The sequence below is a fragment of the Antrostomus carolinensis genome, unplaced genomic scaffold (assembly GCF_000700745.2).
Source record: "Antrostomus carolinensis isolate BGI_N321 unplaced genomic scaffold, ASM70074v2 scaffold2164, whole genome shotgun sequence".
NCBI lineage: Eukaryota > Metazoa > Chordata > Aves > Caprimulgiformes > Caprimulgidae > Antrostomus > Antrostomus carolinensis.
In genome coordinates, this window is record NW_010309867.1 from 14,742 (window position 1) to 33,157 (window position 18,416).

Consider the following 18,416-nt stretch of genomic DNA (forward strand, 5'->3'; position numbering starts at 1 on the left):
ACACAAGCGTTCGTTTACACTTGTATTTGTCTTTTTTTAATGCTCTGAGCTTACTTAAATAGCAGGTTGTGCTTCCTTGGTATTAATTTCTGTTCTTCATGTAAACTTTAAAGGCCTATAGTGCTTTGCTGTTTAGTGCTTTACCTCTGACCTTTTAATTTTTTATAGTCCTCCGAAGCACTATAGCCTTCTTCTACATTAAATCTTGCAGCTCAGTGGGGGGGTTGTTGTTGAACAAACCAAAATGTTAATCAAATACAAACTATTGATTTGACTTTTCATTGCTGACATTTTTAAAACAGAGAAGAGAGATGAAGTGGTATATTACGACACTTACGAAAGTATGGAAGCCATGCTTGAGAAAGAGGATGTGGCAACATCTATACACTTGCAAAAAGAGGAGCTGCAAAAGTTACAACAAAAAATCCGTCAGCTGGAAGCAAGGCGTGGACGTATTTCAGCCAAAAAAGCCTACCTCAGAAATAAGAAGGTATTATTAAATTGCAGATTTCTAGCATAATTAGCAAATTTAATAAAACTTCAAAAGGTTTAATTTCAGATACAGCTTCCAAGTCTCCTAGAATTTTTGTGGATTATATTTACTACTTAATAAAAGTTGTTTTACAGATTACCAAATACAATTGCATGCATTACTAAATGGATATATTTGAGATTGTTTGCCTTTTAGCTTTAAAGGAACCTTTAATCACTTTGAAGTCAACAAGTAAACTTATTTCTGTTAGCTAATCAGAATACTTTTATGTGGAAAGTACATGCTAGAGTGCATGCTTTTACAGAGAGTAGTTTTATATATATTTGCAGAAGATAATTTGCAAGGGTGTTTTCTCACTAATGAGTTCTATTTTCATTCTCTTACCTCATCCTTTTAAACTTATGTCATGTGTCATTGCTACTCTGCATTCAGCTGATATCTATGAGACCCAGTATATGTTCTTAATTTATAAAACTAGGTATGCTATTTAGGGCTGCTTTCCTTCTCCTGCGTTATATGATTGGGCTGTTGTGCAGAAAATTGTTTTAATATAGCTAATGTTTTGAAACTGTGTATCAAGTGTATGTAAATATGCTAGTTTCTTTTTTCCAGAATGACTTGTGATACTGTTCCCTATCAGTTTTTGGTTACATGAATATACGTTATTAATGAGGAGAATAGATCAAAGTTCTGAAAGAGCTTGTAATAATTGTTAGAAAATAGGTTTCCACCCCATACTATATACTATAAGGCTATGCAGAAGTCTCATTTGAGAGCCCATTCTAGACTGGGATCAGAGGTTGGTGTGGTTTTATGTTCCCAGTCATGTCTCTTGCTGTGGGAGATGACAGCTTTATGTGAAAAGTTCTAGTAGATTGAGGGTAAAGCCTTCGGGTCTTGCCTCCCCTTCATAACTAATATATCTACTGGTACCTGAATCTGAAGCATAACAGAGCAAACAAAACAGTAGTTCATACATTTTATATTTTGCGTTTTTTATATTTATTCAGTCACTGTCCTGTCTCTGATTAGCACAATATAGAGGAGACTCCAAATACATTATTATAAAAGAAATGTCTCTTGTTAGCCAATTATGGGAAGTAGTTTGCTCAGAGTCGTTAAGTTTGTTTTATGTGAATTTGTAAAAAGGAAAAGTATCAAGAATGTGGGCTTTTTAGTTAGTACTTTAAGGAATAGATCCTGTCTGTCATGTTATCCTAATTAATACAGGCTACATTATAATGGTTTTGCTATTTTCTTCTGAATGTGAAAACACACTGCTGGCATCTTACAGCGTACACAAATCTGTGTAAAAGCAACAGCCTGTTCTTCACTTAATTCATGGGAGTTAACAAGTCAAGAAGCAACCCTGAGGCAGGAGCAGAGGTTTTCTAGCATGCGTTCTTATCTGTCTAATGAACTAGTCACCTTCAGTTGGCTCATTTGTTTCAAGGTTGTGCTGTGATAAAATACATTGTTTGAAGGAATTGGTTCTAGGCTGTTAACAGTAGTTGCAGCATGCCTGCTTGTGCACTGAGACACGATGCAGAGTTGTATATGGTGGTATTGCTTATCTGAGTCTGCATGCAGGAGTAATGTAGTCATGTCTGCTCAATGTTGTGCTAGAAGAACGTGGCTCTGCTGCTTTCAGGACCTAAAGTAATGTCTCCATGTGGGACTTTACTGCTGGACATCACTGTGCTCTCAGAACTAGTTCCAGCTCTCTACTGATTTCATTGCCCAGCATAGCATGATCTGCAGTTGAGTGCTACAGTGACATCCTTAGCTTTCATCTTCTAAAGAAATCACAGATTAGAATAACAAGTATTTAAACTTGCAGAGGGAAATAAAAGATTTTTGTTTGAGCAAAAAGAATAGGCAGAATCAGTTGTTGTATGCCGTTTTGCAGCACTTGTTGGGCAGAAAAGAACGTAGCCATTTTGATGGGTATTTATGTTGGACATGTTTACTGTAGCTGCTCTTATTACTGCTGAGTAACACAGAGCCCTACTAAGCTTAATAGGAATTACCTGCAAATCAAGACTCTCGTGGGTTTGATTCAGACATAATAAACAAGCTTTGTATCTTGAGTGACCATGCTCGTGACATTGCAAAATGTTGCTCCTGAACGCTGTTTATAGTGCCTGATGGAGGGTAGTTGTACTTCATAAAACTAAGAGGGGGAGAAAAGGGATCTTGCTCTGTAGAGTTTGCAGTTTACATTAAGCATACAGAATAAAGATACAGATGGCATACAAAAGCAGGCTCTAGATGATGAGAATTAGTGCAGTGATGACTGAATGCTAAATGGAGAAAAGAATGAGTTTTTGAGGGTGCCTTTGGAAAGTACACACTATGTGGTGAATCTTTTCTCAAAGTCTGTCTCTCTCAATTAAGAAATATTTATTGTTGAACTGAGATGAGAGTCTATTTAATGCTTTTTGGATTGTGTTCCTGACTATGCTTGTTACAGCAAAGTATCTTAGAACTGTAAACAAGTGTTCTGTTTTGGATTGGGTTGGTGAAGTTTTGGTGTGTGGTTTGTTTGGGGTTTTTTTTCTTTCTATTTTTTTTTTTTTACATTGGCAGTTCCGTAGTTGGAAAGAAAATGCAAGCTGTGCATTAAGTGATATGTATCTCAGTCATGTGATGTATTTATAAATTACAGTCCTTGCTCATTATCAGTTTTTTGGCAACTGAAGATTCCCTTAGGAAAATGCCTCCTTTCTAGCAGCAGATACCATGATCAAGAAAAAAATAGGAAATTATTCTCTATCATCAGTTTTTATTTTTCAAAAGGATTCGTTTCATCATCTGGGTATTTGGGAATCTTTACTGTTGAGGCGATAAATGCAGTGAAAGAGAATCAGTTACTCTATGTAGAATAAGAGTATACATAATATAAACCTTTTTACTATAATCTATGCATTTTGTTTTTTCAGAAATTTCTTCCCTGTTTATGCAGTTGATGCTTTTATTTTTTAATGATGTTGTAAAATAATTTTACCAAGCCTTTATTTAGAAACTTTAGCTAAAGATTTGTTAGAAACCTCATTGAGTTGTGATTCTGAGTAACCGAGCCAGCATTTTTTAAACTTAGGGTTTTACAGATGGATGTTCTTTCACTGTACTACCATGAATATAAACTCTTTATTCTCATATTTTTTATACAAACCTATTCATTTGTTAAGCAATAATATCCTGATATCCCTTTGTGTTAATGGCAGCAAGATACTTATTAAAAAATATGACTTTAATAGCAATCTCATTATTTTTCTTATTTTTTTGAAAAATAGTAACAGATTTTTCATCGAGGATATTGCTATTGTTATCCCAGTCTACCCCCTGCTGGCTACACAGTAGTATTAATTAGGTTATCATATGGAACAAGCAGCTCTTTTATTAGGGAGCTAGAGGTAAAAAAAATGGGGCAGAAGATGTCTAGAAAAATATCTTTGGAAAGAGAGAGTTGTGAAGCAGTTGAATTATTTTACATCCAAGAAGAGTATTCCTTATCATGAGCAGACTGAGACAAGCAGCTGGTCGGTGAGGCTGTTTGGGGTATATTCATAACTTGTGCTTTGACCTAGGAAGCTTCCTCATGTCCTATTGTGTCCATTTAATAGGATGTCATTACTGCTTTGCAAACCCACAATTTACAGCATAGCCCATGCCAAAACAGGTGTTACGTTGATGTAGTGACAGCTGGCATAGGGTTACTTGAGATGCTTTCTAATATTATTGTTAGTTTTATTACTGTTTCTACAACATAAGGGCATAACTACACAGAATGCTTATAGTAAAAGAAGTTTTCTGCACATACTGAGCTTGCTAAATTGGAAGGTAACCTTTTAGTTTGGATGCTGTTCAGTCTCAAAGCGAGCTTCACTGGAACTAGTTAAATACAATACTAATGCAGATCTCTTTTACGTTTTTTACTAGTCATAAGCATGGGAGCTTATCCAGTGATGAGGGTTGAAATGGTTCCTCAGCTCTCCTTTTCTGTCTCTTCAATAGAAGTACAATTTGATACTGTGAAATCAGTCAGGTTTATTTATCTTTAAAAGATAAATAAATATTACTTCTTGATGCTCTCTCAATTCCATGTAATTGGTCAGCATCTTTCTTGAAGTGTGGCTCTCACTGGACATGATGCTCCTGATTTCCCAGTGCTGAGAAGGAAGGACTACTTCACAAGTGCAGCAGGCTGTATTTCTGATCATACACCCCATTATGATGTTTTCTTTTTTTACCAGTTTGTTGGTTTATGTACAACTTGTCATCTACCATAATAATCCAGATAATTTTCTTTCATGCTACCACCTGGCTGTTTTGGGTTTTTTTTCTTCATCGTTTGTTTGCAGTCACTTAATCTTTTCTGCAAGTAGAACTCTGCATTTGTCCCTGTGAAATTGCAACATTTCTTTTTGTTTTTAGATTATTTCTGTAATTAGTTAAGATGTTTCAGATTTCTAATCCTGTGGTGCAACATGTTTTCAGCTGTTCCTAGTCTTTTTTTATTATTTCAAGTCATAGAGATCTAATTACATTAAAGTACGTTGTTTTTTAGTACAAAGTCAGCAGAAAATATGTTTTGGTCTGGTTTATCCTTTTTACATGCTTAAAATATCTTTCATTATTGCTTTCAATCAGAAAGATTTAAATACTGATGCTAAAGAGAAAATGTTACATAAAAGTGTGCCCGCCAAGTATTCATGACCTGAAAACCTAAACCAAACCTAACATACATTTTCTCATTATTTTACAATACTTTTTTATATCTCATAACATACATTCCTTGGTATTTTAGAATTTTAATTGAACTTTACACAGAAATAGAGAATAAACTATAAAGGTGTGTCAGTAGTAGTATTACAAAAAAATCTTTCAGATTCTTGAATAATATTCTGAAGCTATTACTGTTGTCTTTGAAATGCAGAAATGAGGTCGTTTGTACTTTTTCCAGTTACAAATTAAATGGATTAACTTTTTCAGCTATATTAATTAAATTCTTTTTCAGGGGGAAAAAACCCCATAAACAAGAAAACATAAACCCCAGCATTTGTTTAGCTATATATGTATGCACCTCTAATGCAGCTGGGACAGTATTTGCACAGAAACTTACTCTCTTGTTGGAGTGTTAACTATATACAGTAGCAACGCTGATGGTCTTACTGTTTAGAAACATTCAAGACAGCATGGCATTTCTGTCCTATACAGGAACACTGGCTACCTTTTTATATGATCACAGGATGTCTGTAGTCAGCTTGAAAGAGGACGTAGCTTTTTCTGCATTTCCAAATGTCCAAAATTGTGGTCTTTAATTTTTATCCCTCCCCTCCTTGATTTTGTGTCTTTCTGCCATTAGTATAGTATCATGCTTGATGGCCGATAACTCTGTCAGCTGCCCCAAGCAGTGCTTTCAATGGCAAAGGTCCTGTCTGGGTTTGGCTCCACCCAGTAAGTCACGGTGACTGATGCCTGGGAAGCCCATCTCTTGGTGTTCCAGCTGCAGTCACACTCCAGACTGCTTCCTAACACTGCCCCCTCTTACACAGCCATGAGATCTGTTTCTAGCTACGCATGACTTCGTTCTAGTTCTCTGTGTTGCTTGTAGTGGGCCTAATTTCATTGCCCCTACTGTCTGATTTCCTGGCCCTCCGTATTGTCCTATGAACTTGTCTGTCTTGTTGCTGCTCTAAATTCTTACGCGTGCCTGATCTTTGTAACTGATACTTAATTCAGTTCTTTTTGTTCCTGCCTGAAGTTTTAAGTGTCATCCTGTTTCTTGTCATCATTGCAACATGGCCTGTGTTGTTTGTTTGGGGTTTTTTTTAACCTATTCTTACTTGCAGACAATGTAATAAATACTTGGTTTTAAACCAGACATTACAGACGTGAATGTGGTATAATAAGTGAACCTGGTTGTGCATGTATAAAATTGTAACAACTTTATTAGTGTTTGTGCATGCAGATTGTACATGCAGAACATAGACTGACACTTGCAAATGGGAAGCTGCCTAGTTGTATAAACAGGAATATGTAGTATATTTGAGAGTTAGTTATTATCCATGTATACAAGTATATGGAGTTTCACAAGGGTTTATGAACTATTTGACAAATCAGTGTTTGTTGTCACTTTTTTACTGGTATTGTAGAACAGACTTTTTAAGCAGCTGTTACTTCTGTGTATTCTTTTGGCAGTTAAAAGTAATAGGCTTGGGTTGTCTGGTTTGGTTTTGTTTCCATTTTTTGCTTTTATTGTAAGTTAAATTAGCTTGTGAGATATGCTTTGTAATTTTTATTTTTTAAATTCTTAGTGCTATTTGCTAAATAAGACATTATACCCTGTAAATTGGTATTTGACATTCGTATTTTATAGATAATATTTTATGTCTCTACAGGAGATCTGTATCGCAAAGCATAATGAAAAGATCCAACAGCATCACCAGAGTGAGGAGGAATACAAAATGCATCATACTGCTCAGCTAGTAAGTTTGAATTTTCTGCTGTTGACGTTAGCCTTTAGTTAATAGCTTGCATTCCTCATTATATGTTAATTGTGAGACTATTCAGAGTGATGGCTGTTTTCAAAAGATGATGTATATCCTTGACCTTTGTACCATGGATTTCTGTATTATATTATGCTGGTGAGGGGGAGTATATAGCTGTGTTAGGATGACATTGAACCCAAGCAAATAAAACAGTTCTTTAATGCTAGGTTCACAGTCTTAAGTGATTACTGCTAGGGTTAGGCTGCATGCACTGTGTTATCATGTGCACATAGATGATTCCAGACGTCTCTGAGTACTGCATCAGATATGCTAAAATGAGTAAGAAAACCATACACGTTTATTCTTCAGTCTCAGTAAGCTTGTTTGTTATCTTTCTTCTTTCTGTAAAAGACATCGCCTCTGTTGTATAAAGATGTAGTTCCAGCTGTATGCTCCATGATTCTCTGCAGTCTCATTGTAGAGACTAGGCTAGCTTGTCCAACTCTTATGCTGAACATAATAGACTTTATGTTAAAGAATACTCAAATTCTGGGCTAGGTCTTGGGAGCTGATACAGTATCAATATTTAATAAAGTTCACTGACAAAGATGCATTGAAATCCAAGTCTCTTTAATTCAGGCTTCAATTATATTAGTGAAAGTGATTCTATTTCATTCTTATACATATTTAACATTGATACATTTGTCCGGGAAGTCAGCTGTGTAATTCATTTTATGAAAAGACTACTTGTGAAAGACAGTATGTATTGGCATATTCTTTCAGGAACTTAGAAAAATATACTTTTTTTTTTTCAGTTCTTACAATACGGCAAAGGAATTTGCTGTGTGGATTGTAGTCCATTTATCACTCTTAAACATAAGACTTGACAAAGCTGAAGGACTTCCTTGTCTCTCAAACACTACAGGGCTTTTCTTTATTTATTTAATGGAGTTGCCTGCTTGCATTATATAAAGAACCTTATGGAATTTTTTTTCTTTTTTTGCTGTTAATAATATGATGGAAAAATTTATACTATTATTGTAAAAGGTTTTCAGCTACTGGTTTTCATGAAGAATTTTGAAAAGATAACCTCAAGGGTGTCCAAATCTGAAACCAAGTAAGAATTGTAATTTCACTATTCTTACTTAAAAACAAAACAAAACAAAAAAACCTGAACCAAACCAAACAAAACCCCCTTGAGTTTGAGACTGCTTCAGGAAAAGTTTGACCTGATTGCTTACGTAACATGCAGGTGTAGTGGTAGAACTATCCTTACTTTTTGATATAAACCTTTCTTTATGCTTCTGTTTTAACTTCTTTGCCCCATGGCTCTGTCATTTTCACCACATCCTTCTCTTCCTCTTCACCTTTTCCTGTTTTCTGTCCTTACTATTTTCCAGACACGTTCTCCTGTTCCTTTCCCTAATGCATCTATACTTACCTCCTTCCAAATCACAGGAGTTAACTCTTTATGAAGGACATCAGGCCACTAGCTGACTTCTGAAAATGGGCAGGCACACAGACACTGCTTTTGTGTTGACTGAATGACAATAGAAGTTCACAAAAGTGATCAGATTTTTTAATTATGATGATGAAAATGGGCTTTTAAAATTAATGCTGTGAGTCTTTTAAGAATTAAAGCTGCTGTTTCTGCTCAGGGCCTTTTTCTTTATAGTCACCTGTTCTATCACCTTTCCTGATAACTTCTGAACTTGCACACAATGACTTTTGTCATCTGATAGCTAGCATTGACTTTCAATAAAGTTGACTGAAGAGTAGTGTTTTGTTTCAAAGATATAGTAACTTCTCTGAAGTTTTGTGAAAATGGATGACTAGTTAAAGGAGATGGATCCAGACGTGTGTTTTCACTGAGGTTAAGATCCCCAAACAAGTAAAAAAAAACAAAACTGTCTTAGCTGCAAGGAAGGGCTTCAAACCTTTATTTAAGTAACATTACAGAAAATCAAGCTAGATTAATGATGATAGCATAAGTTAATTAAATAAAAAACTTTCATTTACTGTTGTAAATTATAATGAAAATGTTTACTTAATTTGCTCAGTATTGGACTCAAAACTTTGTGGCACTGAGTTCTGTGATTTCTTGCAACACAAAACTACCTAATATGACTTGTTTTAAATGTGTAACCTTGCAATTTGGACTGTCATTTTGGTTTGGGGATGAGAGAAAATGAATACCAGTTTGCTGTCTGTCTAATCTATACCATTTTTAATTAAAGGGAGCAAGTTTTGAAGTTCAGAAATGTGTTTATTTGAGAAGTAGATTGTTATGTAATTCCTAAAAATGAGTAAAGGAGTTATTTTAGTTAAGTTTTTTAAATTATGCTAAATGTAGCATTGGATGTAATACTTATATGTTTTCCATGTATTTTCTCAGAAGCGAGATCAGTTACAAGATGAAGAGGAAAAAAAGAGCTCCTGGGTTAGTCAGGAACGGCAGAAAACACTGGACAGACTTCGCACATTTAAACAGGTAGCAGAAGAAGAGCTGTTCTTGTCCACCAGTTTCTTTTGCAAAAGAATTTCTCACTATAGTTCCAGGACTATACTATGCTATTAGATTTTTCTCTTTTATTGTATAGATAACTGTTCTTTGAAAAATTTACAACAAAATACGGCATTGGTGGTAACTAACTCCTCTGGCTGTTACATTCCCAGTGCCATAATAAGCTTTTGTTCACTCCTACATTTACACCTTGTGACTAGACACTTAGCAAATATTCCTGAAAGTATAATCTAAATGCTATTTCCCACAAAGAACATTACCATCTGACATACCTCTACTACTGCTGGTTGTTAGAACACCTGCCCAATACCTGCCCCTTTCTATTACAATGTAAGTATCAGAAAATGGATAGGAGATGAAATGAGGGGGAGAGATTAAGGAAAGGGGTGAAAGTGCAAGAAAACAGAGACTGTATTAATTGGTGAAGACTTTCTCTGTTTTTTCTGAATACATTAAAAAATACAGATGTGAACAGTTTCTTTACTAGAAAGCTGTCCTGCTCAGCAGTACACTCTTCATATCCTTATTTTTTGCAAGGCTTTTGAATTGGATAGCTTCTATAAATTAGAGCAAGTTTTCTTATTTAAACCAGCAACTGTTAACAAGCTGACTTTATGTATGAGCATGTTTATATTGCTATGATCTCTGTTGCTTTAGGCCTACCACAGTTGTGCAAAATGAATTAGATCTGTCCTTCAGAAGCAGTTTATTTTTGCATAAAAATCGCCATGGATGAAACTAACCTGAAAAGAGAGATATTGAGGCAGCAAACTTAAGAACTAAATTAAAATAGTTTGGAAAGTCTCAAAATATTTGGTGTTTTCAAGAGGTACTTTTTCAAGCAGTGTGATTCACATCTAAGGTCAGTGTTTTAGGTCAGAGAGGACTTTGTTGCAGAGGGAACCATTGACCAGTTTTAGAAAAGGAAAGCAAGAGGGAATTTTGAATTTTAGTTTGCAGAAAAAACAGTTTTGAATGTACAGTCTCATTCTTAGTGAAATCCTAATTTTAACCCTTGTGTATCCCTGACTAGACCAACCACATGTAAATTGTGGCTTAATTGAGAATAAAAATTAAGAAAATTGATCTTTTTTTGCATAAAGGTAAGGTTATATTTGCTTTGATTTACATCCAGAGCAAAATGAATGGAGATAGCAGATGAATTCTACTTGTCAGAAAGGCAAACCCTAACAATGAGTACTTAGTATCTAGAAGAGTGTGTTGCATGTACTTACCTAATTGTCAATAACTTTCTCACTTTAGCGGTACCCTGGGCAAGTAATACTTAAATCAACCAGACTACGGCTGGCTCATGCAAGAAGAAAGTGTGCAGCCAGCTCAGTGTCCTGTGTCGATCAGCCTCAATCTTTGCCAGCAACCATACAAGTTCAAGAGAAAAGTGAAGAGGTGGAACTGGAAAATGCAGTTCAGCCTTTGCAAGTGCAGGAATCCACAAGCTTAGAAGAACTTCAGGATATCTCGTTACCTCCCAATAGTGTTACCTCTGAACTGCCTCATGTTAGTACTTCTCCAGTCACCAGTAATGAGCTTCAACCAGAGACTGTTACTGTAGTACCACTTCCACCTCCTTTGCCTCCACCACCTCCACCTCTGCCTCCACCTTTGCCCTCCAAGGAAGATGTCACCAAATTCTTAGAGAAAAGCGACAGCTTTGTTAAACGTCCAAGTGAGGAGAAAGGAGTCCAGCACTCTTCTGGTGTCCCACCAGCACATCTGTTTGACAGCAGTCAGCTAGTCAGTGCCAAGAAGAAGCTTAAGAAGACTGGTGATCTAGAGGGTTTACAGAGGAGGAGAGGTAGTATTTTCATTCCTGGGTATATAATTGTAATGTACATCAGTTCCTCTTTTGAATTGCTCTATAGAAAAGTGTATGCTGCAATTCATTTATAATTATTAACGGGCAAGTTGTTAAATCCTTTTCAGTTGACAAATGTCAGCAACTAAAACAAATGTTAGGAACTTTATGACAGTGTGCAATATACTTGTTCATTTAGACAGAAAACACTTGTGAAACTGATTCTATGATATACCACATTAGACTTGCTAGAAAATGGAGCTAATCATTGCCTAAAATAATATTTCCCTATCTAATTTACAGCCAGTATTGCAAATATTATATGCTTCACCTGAGGATGAAGTTTTTTTAATAACTGACTTTTACATAATTTATTAGTAAAATGAATACTTATCTTGGGATATAGGAAACCTTGAGAATGCTATCTTAAAGTTTTCTTGAAATTTTCATACAAAAATCCACAAGCACGCAAGTATCCTTGAGAGCTGAGTAAGAATATATACATTTAACTACAGTTGGAAATTAAATCTGTAGTCATTCAGCAAAGCATGTTAATGAATAGTTAAAAGTTCAAAAACATCTTTGGAAACTGAGGAGAATGAACAGAGCACAGGGCTGAGCTGGGAGATCTGTTGCAACTTCTGGATTCTGTGCTTACTTGTTTTTAACTGTTTATTCTTTATCCCATATATAAAATGGGGAGAATGGCAGCTATGTTTGAACAAAATAATCCTGGTGTTCCAGTGAAACATGCTGTATTGGAGTTAAGTTTTTTTTTGAAAATCAGAGACGGGATTTTCAAAAGCTCTCAGCTGAACTATTTTATTGAAAGTCACTAAGAAAAAGTACCTGGAGTGGAGCCTGATTCACACTGCTGTAATATGGCTGCACTAACACTTTATTAAAAATTCTATCTGGCTCTGTTAATTACAAAAAACATCCCTGCATTGACATTTTCCCGCATATAAAATACAAATTAGAACTGTCTTCATCAATCAGACAGAAATAAGAGTGGTCCATTTTTCTTTTTCTGTAGTCCTATTGTTTATTTTTCTGATACCCATTTTATCTTACAATTTTACATAAAGCACCTATTGTATGTGCAATTTGATATACATCATAAAATGACAAATATAAAATCAAATTATATCCTGCCTCTTAAAAGAGTATTGTTTAGGTCTGCAGCAGCACTCCACCTGCTGTACTGTATTCCCTGAGATGTTCCAAGTCTCTAAGTGCCTTCAGAAATTTGTTTCTGTATGACAGATGAGTGTTTTACAGTCCTTCCTTCCTCCTTGGAATTTGCAGCTGTGTATTCTTTTGTTTCTCTTTTCCTTGTGTCTGTTCCAACTGTCTGGGCCATTGGTCTGATGGATAAAGCCCACCCACGTTTTAAAAATGTATTCTACAATATAAAAAAAAATTGGAGATGGATATTCATCGTTGATTGATATGTGCTGCACATTGTATGTGCTAGTGTATGCAAGCCATTTCAAACTGTTATACTTTATTATAATTATTGCCTAGGATGGTGATCTTACCTACTTGTAGCTCTTGACAAACCCAAAGCCTGATTTTTATTTCTGCAGAGACGTAGTTTCAAATTGGTGATAAAGGAAGGATTTGTCATGAAGTATTAACTCTTATTTCTCTTTTTTCATTGATTATGAAGGAAAGGAATCTATATAGGCATGCTGTCTAAGTTTTTATGTGTAAAAATATATAAAAATTATATAGACTAGGTGCTAATACATACATGAATCCAGAGAAGCAGGAAAATCCATATACTGCTGCTTGTCTCAGTAGTAGTTCTGTAGTAAGGAAAATCAGCCACAAAATGCAGGTGCTGAGAATGGACTGCATAGTCCAATACTTAAAATACGTACTCATTACCTGAGTTTCAAAGTCAATAATATTAATAAACACTTTCATTAAGTTGAATTTATTGTGACTATTTTGATTTTCCTGACTGCAAACAGGAAATCCATCTTTTTCAAAAAGTTTTATTATCTGCCTGGTAGGAGGTTAAGTAGTTTCAAAATTAGGATTGTCTGTATAAACCTGTTCTGACCTGGTAATAGGATAAATTTGGAGGCTAAAACAGCAGTGGAGCTACCATTATACTTATAGTGTTAGACTATCACGTTAATAGTATGTGGCTACTTTTTGGTCTGTAGGAAATATAAATGAAGACTGATAAATTTAGCAAAAATACTGAAGGTCTTTTGATTTACTGCAGTGAGTTCCCCAATGGATGAAGTGCTGGCTTCCTTGAAACGTGGCAGCTTTCATTTAAGAAAAGTTGAGCAGAGAAGTCTCCCTCCTTTTCCTGATGAAGATGATAGCAATAACATCTTGGCACAGATCAGGAAAGGGGTGAAACTGAAGAAAGTGCAGAAAGATGTTTTGAGAGAATCCTTTACAATTCTGCCTGATACTGACCCTCTGACAAGGAGCATCCATGAAGCATTGCGACGAATTAAGGAAGCGTCACCTGAATCAGAGGATGAAGAGGAGAGTTTGCCTTGCACAGACTGGGAAAATTAACCTGTAATTAACCTACATTTAAAAAAAAAAATTCTTCAACACTTTTGGTATAACAATAGCAGCTAAGCCTCAGGTTGAGTATTCTAGGAGACTTAGTATGAATGTGACTAAACTTGTCACAGCGTGGTAAAACTTGTATGTGTGGATTTAGCATCACTGACTTCTCAAAGAATTTAAGGTTTATAGTAAGGAAAACTTTTCTTAGGCAACATCTTAGCCTTTTACTGTTTGAATACTTTCGCTGAATGTTGACAGGACTGCTCCTATAAAAAGCTCTATTTTATTTAGTAAATTTGAAGGGACTTTTTGCAGCTTACCAAAAAGCTTTAAAAAGCTTTTAAGTAACAAGCAGCACAATCAATCTTGGACATGTCTTGTACTCATTTTCTAATTACTTCTGGCCTTGTAATTATTTAGCATGTTTATCACTTCAGACTGAATAGCTCCAAGTGAAAGACAATTACGTGTGACTGCTGAACACATAGAAATCTCACTGCTTAACCTTTGTGTCCTTTGATAGCTTGGTTTCAGGCTGTAAACTCTCCAAGTTAATTGAATTTCCAGATTATAACAGTAAATATACAAATATAATTTATACTTCTGCTACTTAGGAATCCCATGAACTTGCATAATACTGAGCTACAGTGCCTTCAGATATTAGACTTCAGCAGGTGAACTTAATAATTTCAGAATAAACCAGAAATTATTAAGAGATTAGTTTTTAGAATTATGGCTGCATGAGCAGCACAAAGAGGTTCATGATTACAACAGCATAGAGCATTATTGTTCTGTGGTGGTTCTTTCCTGCTACTGGCTTATGGATGAACTGAAGTCTCAATGAAAGCTCCTGCTAAACTTAAAATTTGGAGAAAAGAAAGGTATGACAATCTGTAAACAACTTGAAAATCTGTTTAAAAATCAAAGAATATTTCAAGAGTATGGAAGAGAAATATTTATAATTTCCAACACAGTTTGCAGTAGGAAAAAGATAACCTTTCTGGATGTTTACAGTCAGGCATTTCTGCCCTGGTTAGTTATTACCTTAGCGGGAGAGTGATTACTGATAAAATGCGTACAGGTGTTTAAAAAGTGATGGTGACTTAGCACATCACAGGCTGAATGCTGTTGTGATTATGAGATTCTATGTCTCAATCTCTTCAACTGGTATGCTATTTTCAAATTATAGTGTTTAAAATTTTAAAAAAGGAAAATAAATGTTGCCTTTATTTCCTTATGAACTAGCTGTTGGCCATGCTGATGATTTAATTCTGATTATGGCATGCTCCTTCTATTCCATACCAAGTTAGTACTGCTAGTTTCGGAGTTGAAAATCCAGGAGTGGAGATGTACTTGCTGAAACTCAAAGTGAAAATAATTTTGCTTGAATATAACTTTTTTTCTATTATTTCCATACTGAAAACTACCACAGCCCTTCAGGAATCAAGTGACAGCTATAAGAAAAGACATGCCTTGGAACTGACTTGGCATGTCATCTCAGTGCAGTTACTGTCTTTCCATTTTCTAGATAGCTGAGCAAATTTAAAATCTGTGATTTGACTTTATGATTTTAGTAAATCTAACTTACTCTTCTGTATCTTGTTTGCATTTTTTAGCAAGAACACTTCTTTTTTTTAAAAAAAAAGAAAAAAAAAGAAGGAAATTATCCAGATAGTAAAGATTTGATTGAAAAATGGTTGTACAAAATAGCTAACAGCTCAGAAAGGAAATATGGGTCCCCAGTGTGGAAGCATGTGAAATAATCTGGGAGAACAGAGACTGAGGAAAAGCCCTTTTCCCATATATGAGTGTGCTTACTTGAACAAATAGGCTGGTTACCCTGAATTTATTACAGAAGAGTAAAATCCAAGGAAAGTCTGTTGTAGAAATTGCAGAATAGTTTTGTTGGTGGGTTTTTGTAATGTTTTGTTTTGGTTTTACTTTGAGGTTATCCATTTAATACCGTGCTTTAAGACTGACCTAGTGATTTTTAACTGTAAGCTCTGCACATTCAAAAAACAGTTGCATAGAGATTTTAGGCTGAAAACAATTATAGAAAAGTATATTGGTTCATATGTTACAAACTGTGCTTAATATACATACAGCCTTATAGGCAAGCTGTAATGCATTTATTTGCCTTAGGAATGAAGGCTAAATCTGTTATAATCATATATGTTTATCAGGTGCCAAAAAGCATCTTAAAGTTATGTGCAAAGAGTATTAACGATGCCCACTGAAGTGGTTTCATTAATTACTGAAGTTTGAAGACAGACTAATAGTACCTCATTCCTGCAGGAGATCTAATAACTTCTTCTATTTCCTGCTTTTATGAGTTAACATCTACATAAAGTTGTGACTAATTTTTTTTAAGATCAGTTCCTTCCTTACAGACACACTAAACTATGTAAAAAAATGTTGAGGCATTCTGTGCATTGGAAGTATGGCTGAACAAGTAGTATAAATATGCAGTAGCTTCTGTATGAAAAATCAGATTACTGGTTAACAAAAGTATCCCAAGCCTGTCTGTGTGTATGTGTACGTAATGGTACACATAAATCACTATAGTACATTAAGAGTACTGTAAGTAGTGCAAAACCTGGGTTCCTGGGTTGGTGACGGACAAAGGAGCATATAAGAAGTGAGCTTTTGCTCTCCCTAGTCTTCTAATCCAGTAATTTGGGCCTCTTCAAACTATGTGTTCACTGACAATAATACCAGAAGGCAAAAAAAGACCTGGTTATATTCTCTGTGCCCTAGCTTCAGAGTTAGTGTGTTGTTACCCTAGGAGCAAAGAGAATCAAGGCTTTTGAAGATGCTGCTCAGTATTGCATGTTGAAATTGCCTGATACATTGATCAGAGAGTATTTGTACAGCTGTTTAGCTTTTCAGATGTTCCTTTTTCTTTTTTCCCAAACAGGTGATTCCCAGCCACTGACGTGAGAAAAGAAACCCCAGTTGAAGATTACTTTTCCTCTTCATTTCTGAAAATGCAGAGCCAGCAGTTATGACCACCAATTCCACGGGAGGCTTTCTTTGGCAAATGATTCAGTAAATGGAAAAAATGGCCTGAAATTTTCATTTTCAGGTCACTTTTTTCTTTAATTTCTTTAAAGAATTCTGGTTTGGGCAGAAAGCTAAGTTGTTTAGATACGCGTTTTATATAATCAAGAACGCCCAATTCTTAAGCACTTTTTATATTTGCGTTAGTAATGTGTGGCCAGTTAAGTGAGGGGCGCATTTTGAGTTGGGACAATACATGCTGTTAGAGTAACTTTGGGATTCGGCTGAGACATCAAACGAGCTATAAAACGTCCCCTTCACTGCACTGAATATCATCTGCTTGAAAATCCAACTAAATAGGCTACTTGCAGAGAAGCTTACTGTGTGCAGTGTCATGTTGCAGAAAGGGCAGAATTCCTAGCTGCACAACAGTAGCTGAAATTCAGTAACGTGCAACTAAGACTTTTTTCTTCTTAGTCTGAAGAAGTGTATGTCAGTATGAAAAGTAACAAGTGACTACAGCACAATGAGAACTAAGAGTTGAATTCAATATTCAACAATGTATTTGTTTCCAACATGCTACATTTAGCAAGACATAAGACATACTGCAGCACCTTTTTAGAATGTCATTTGTAGTTTGACACCTTTTTAAAGCAGACATTTTCATGCTTTTTGAAAATAATACTTAGCTATGCTGAACCAAGTTAGATATACTTTTATCATTTCTTTTAAGAAGCAATATTTTGTAATTTCATACTTAAAATTATTTTTCTCTTTTGGTTTAAAATGGCTTTTGATTACTCTAAGCAGCCTTCTTTAAAAAAGATCAAAGCATTTAAACATACTGATAATTCACTTGTGAAAATCATGCTTCTCTTGCTGGTTTTCATTATTCCTTCTAGTGGCTGCAAAAAAATGTTTGTATTTCATACCCAAAACCTACTGGCTGAAAAAAGTTCCCTTTTGATTCTGACTTTTTTTTTTTTTAAAGGAGAGTTAAAACTTCCTCTTCAATGAATACTTAGAAGTAATCCTAAACTTCATGACTAATGGCTGCAGGCAGCTACTCTTACAATACCACAGTACAAAGAGGTACAGGTCAGTACAGAGATACAAGTAGCCTTGTACCGTCTAGACATGTGATATTCAAGTCAGCCTGTTAAAATTCTAAGGAACTGAATTTTCACTAGCATTTTATTTCTAGTAGCATGATATACATTGTGTTTGAGAATTACACAGTCCCTGTCCTTTGTGTAGTGTGATCCGTTCACTGTTGCTCTTCTGACAGATGAAACTCCTATGGGGATGTTTTTTTAAAGTGGAGTTATGCACTGCTTCTGTCATGTAAGGGAACATGTACTGTGTTAACATTTATAACAGGAGATTTCACATCTTGCCATTTACTTATATAAATAGGAACAGGAGAATTTACCTTAGCAATAGGCTATGTAACCTAAAGGAACCTCAGCTCTTGGACCCTTCAGTTGTTTTGCTGTGGCTGTCCTGAAATTAAAGCTCTGTCAAACATCTTGAAAGGATTTCATG

The 18,416-nt window shown here is 35.3% G+C and overlaps 1 protein-coding gene across 1 annotated transcript in view; it reads left to right on the forward strand.

The window, feature by feature from the left end:
• Positions 1–13,874, forward strand: part of JMY (junction mediating and regulatory protein, p53 cofactor) — a gene marked incomplete at its 5' end in the record, with an annotated part of 28,196 nt that extends 14,322 nt beyond the window's left edge. The window contains 5 exons of the mRNA XM_010166202.1: positions 303–490; positions 6,898–6,984; positions 9,383–9,478; positions 10,775–11,327; positions 13,567–13,874. Of these exons, the coding sequence (XP_010164504.1) occupies positions 303–490; positions 6,898–6,984; positions 9,383–9,478; positions 10,775–11,327; positions 13,567–13,874 (1,232 nt within the window). The remainder of the gene's footprint in view (positions 1–302; positions 491–6,897; positions 6,985–9,382; positions 9,479–10,774; positions 11,328–13,566) is intronic.
• Positions 13,875–18,416: the final 4,542 nt, after the last annotated feature.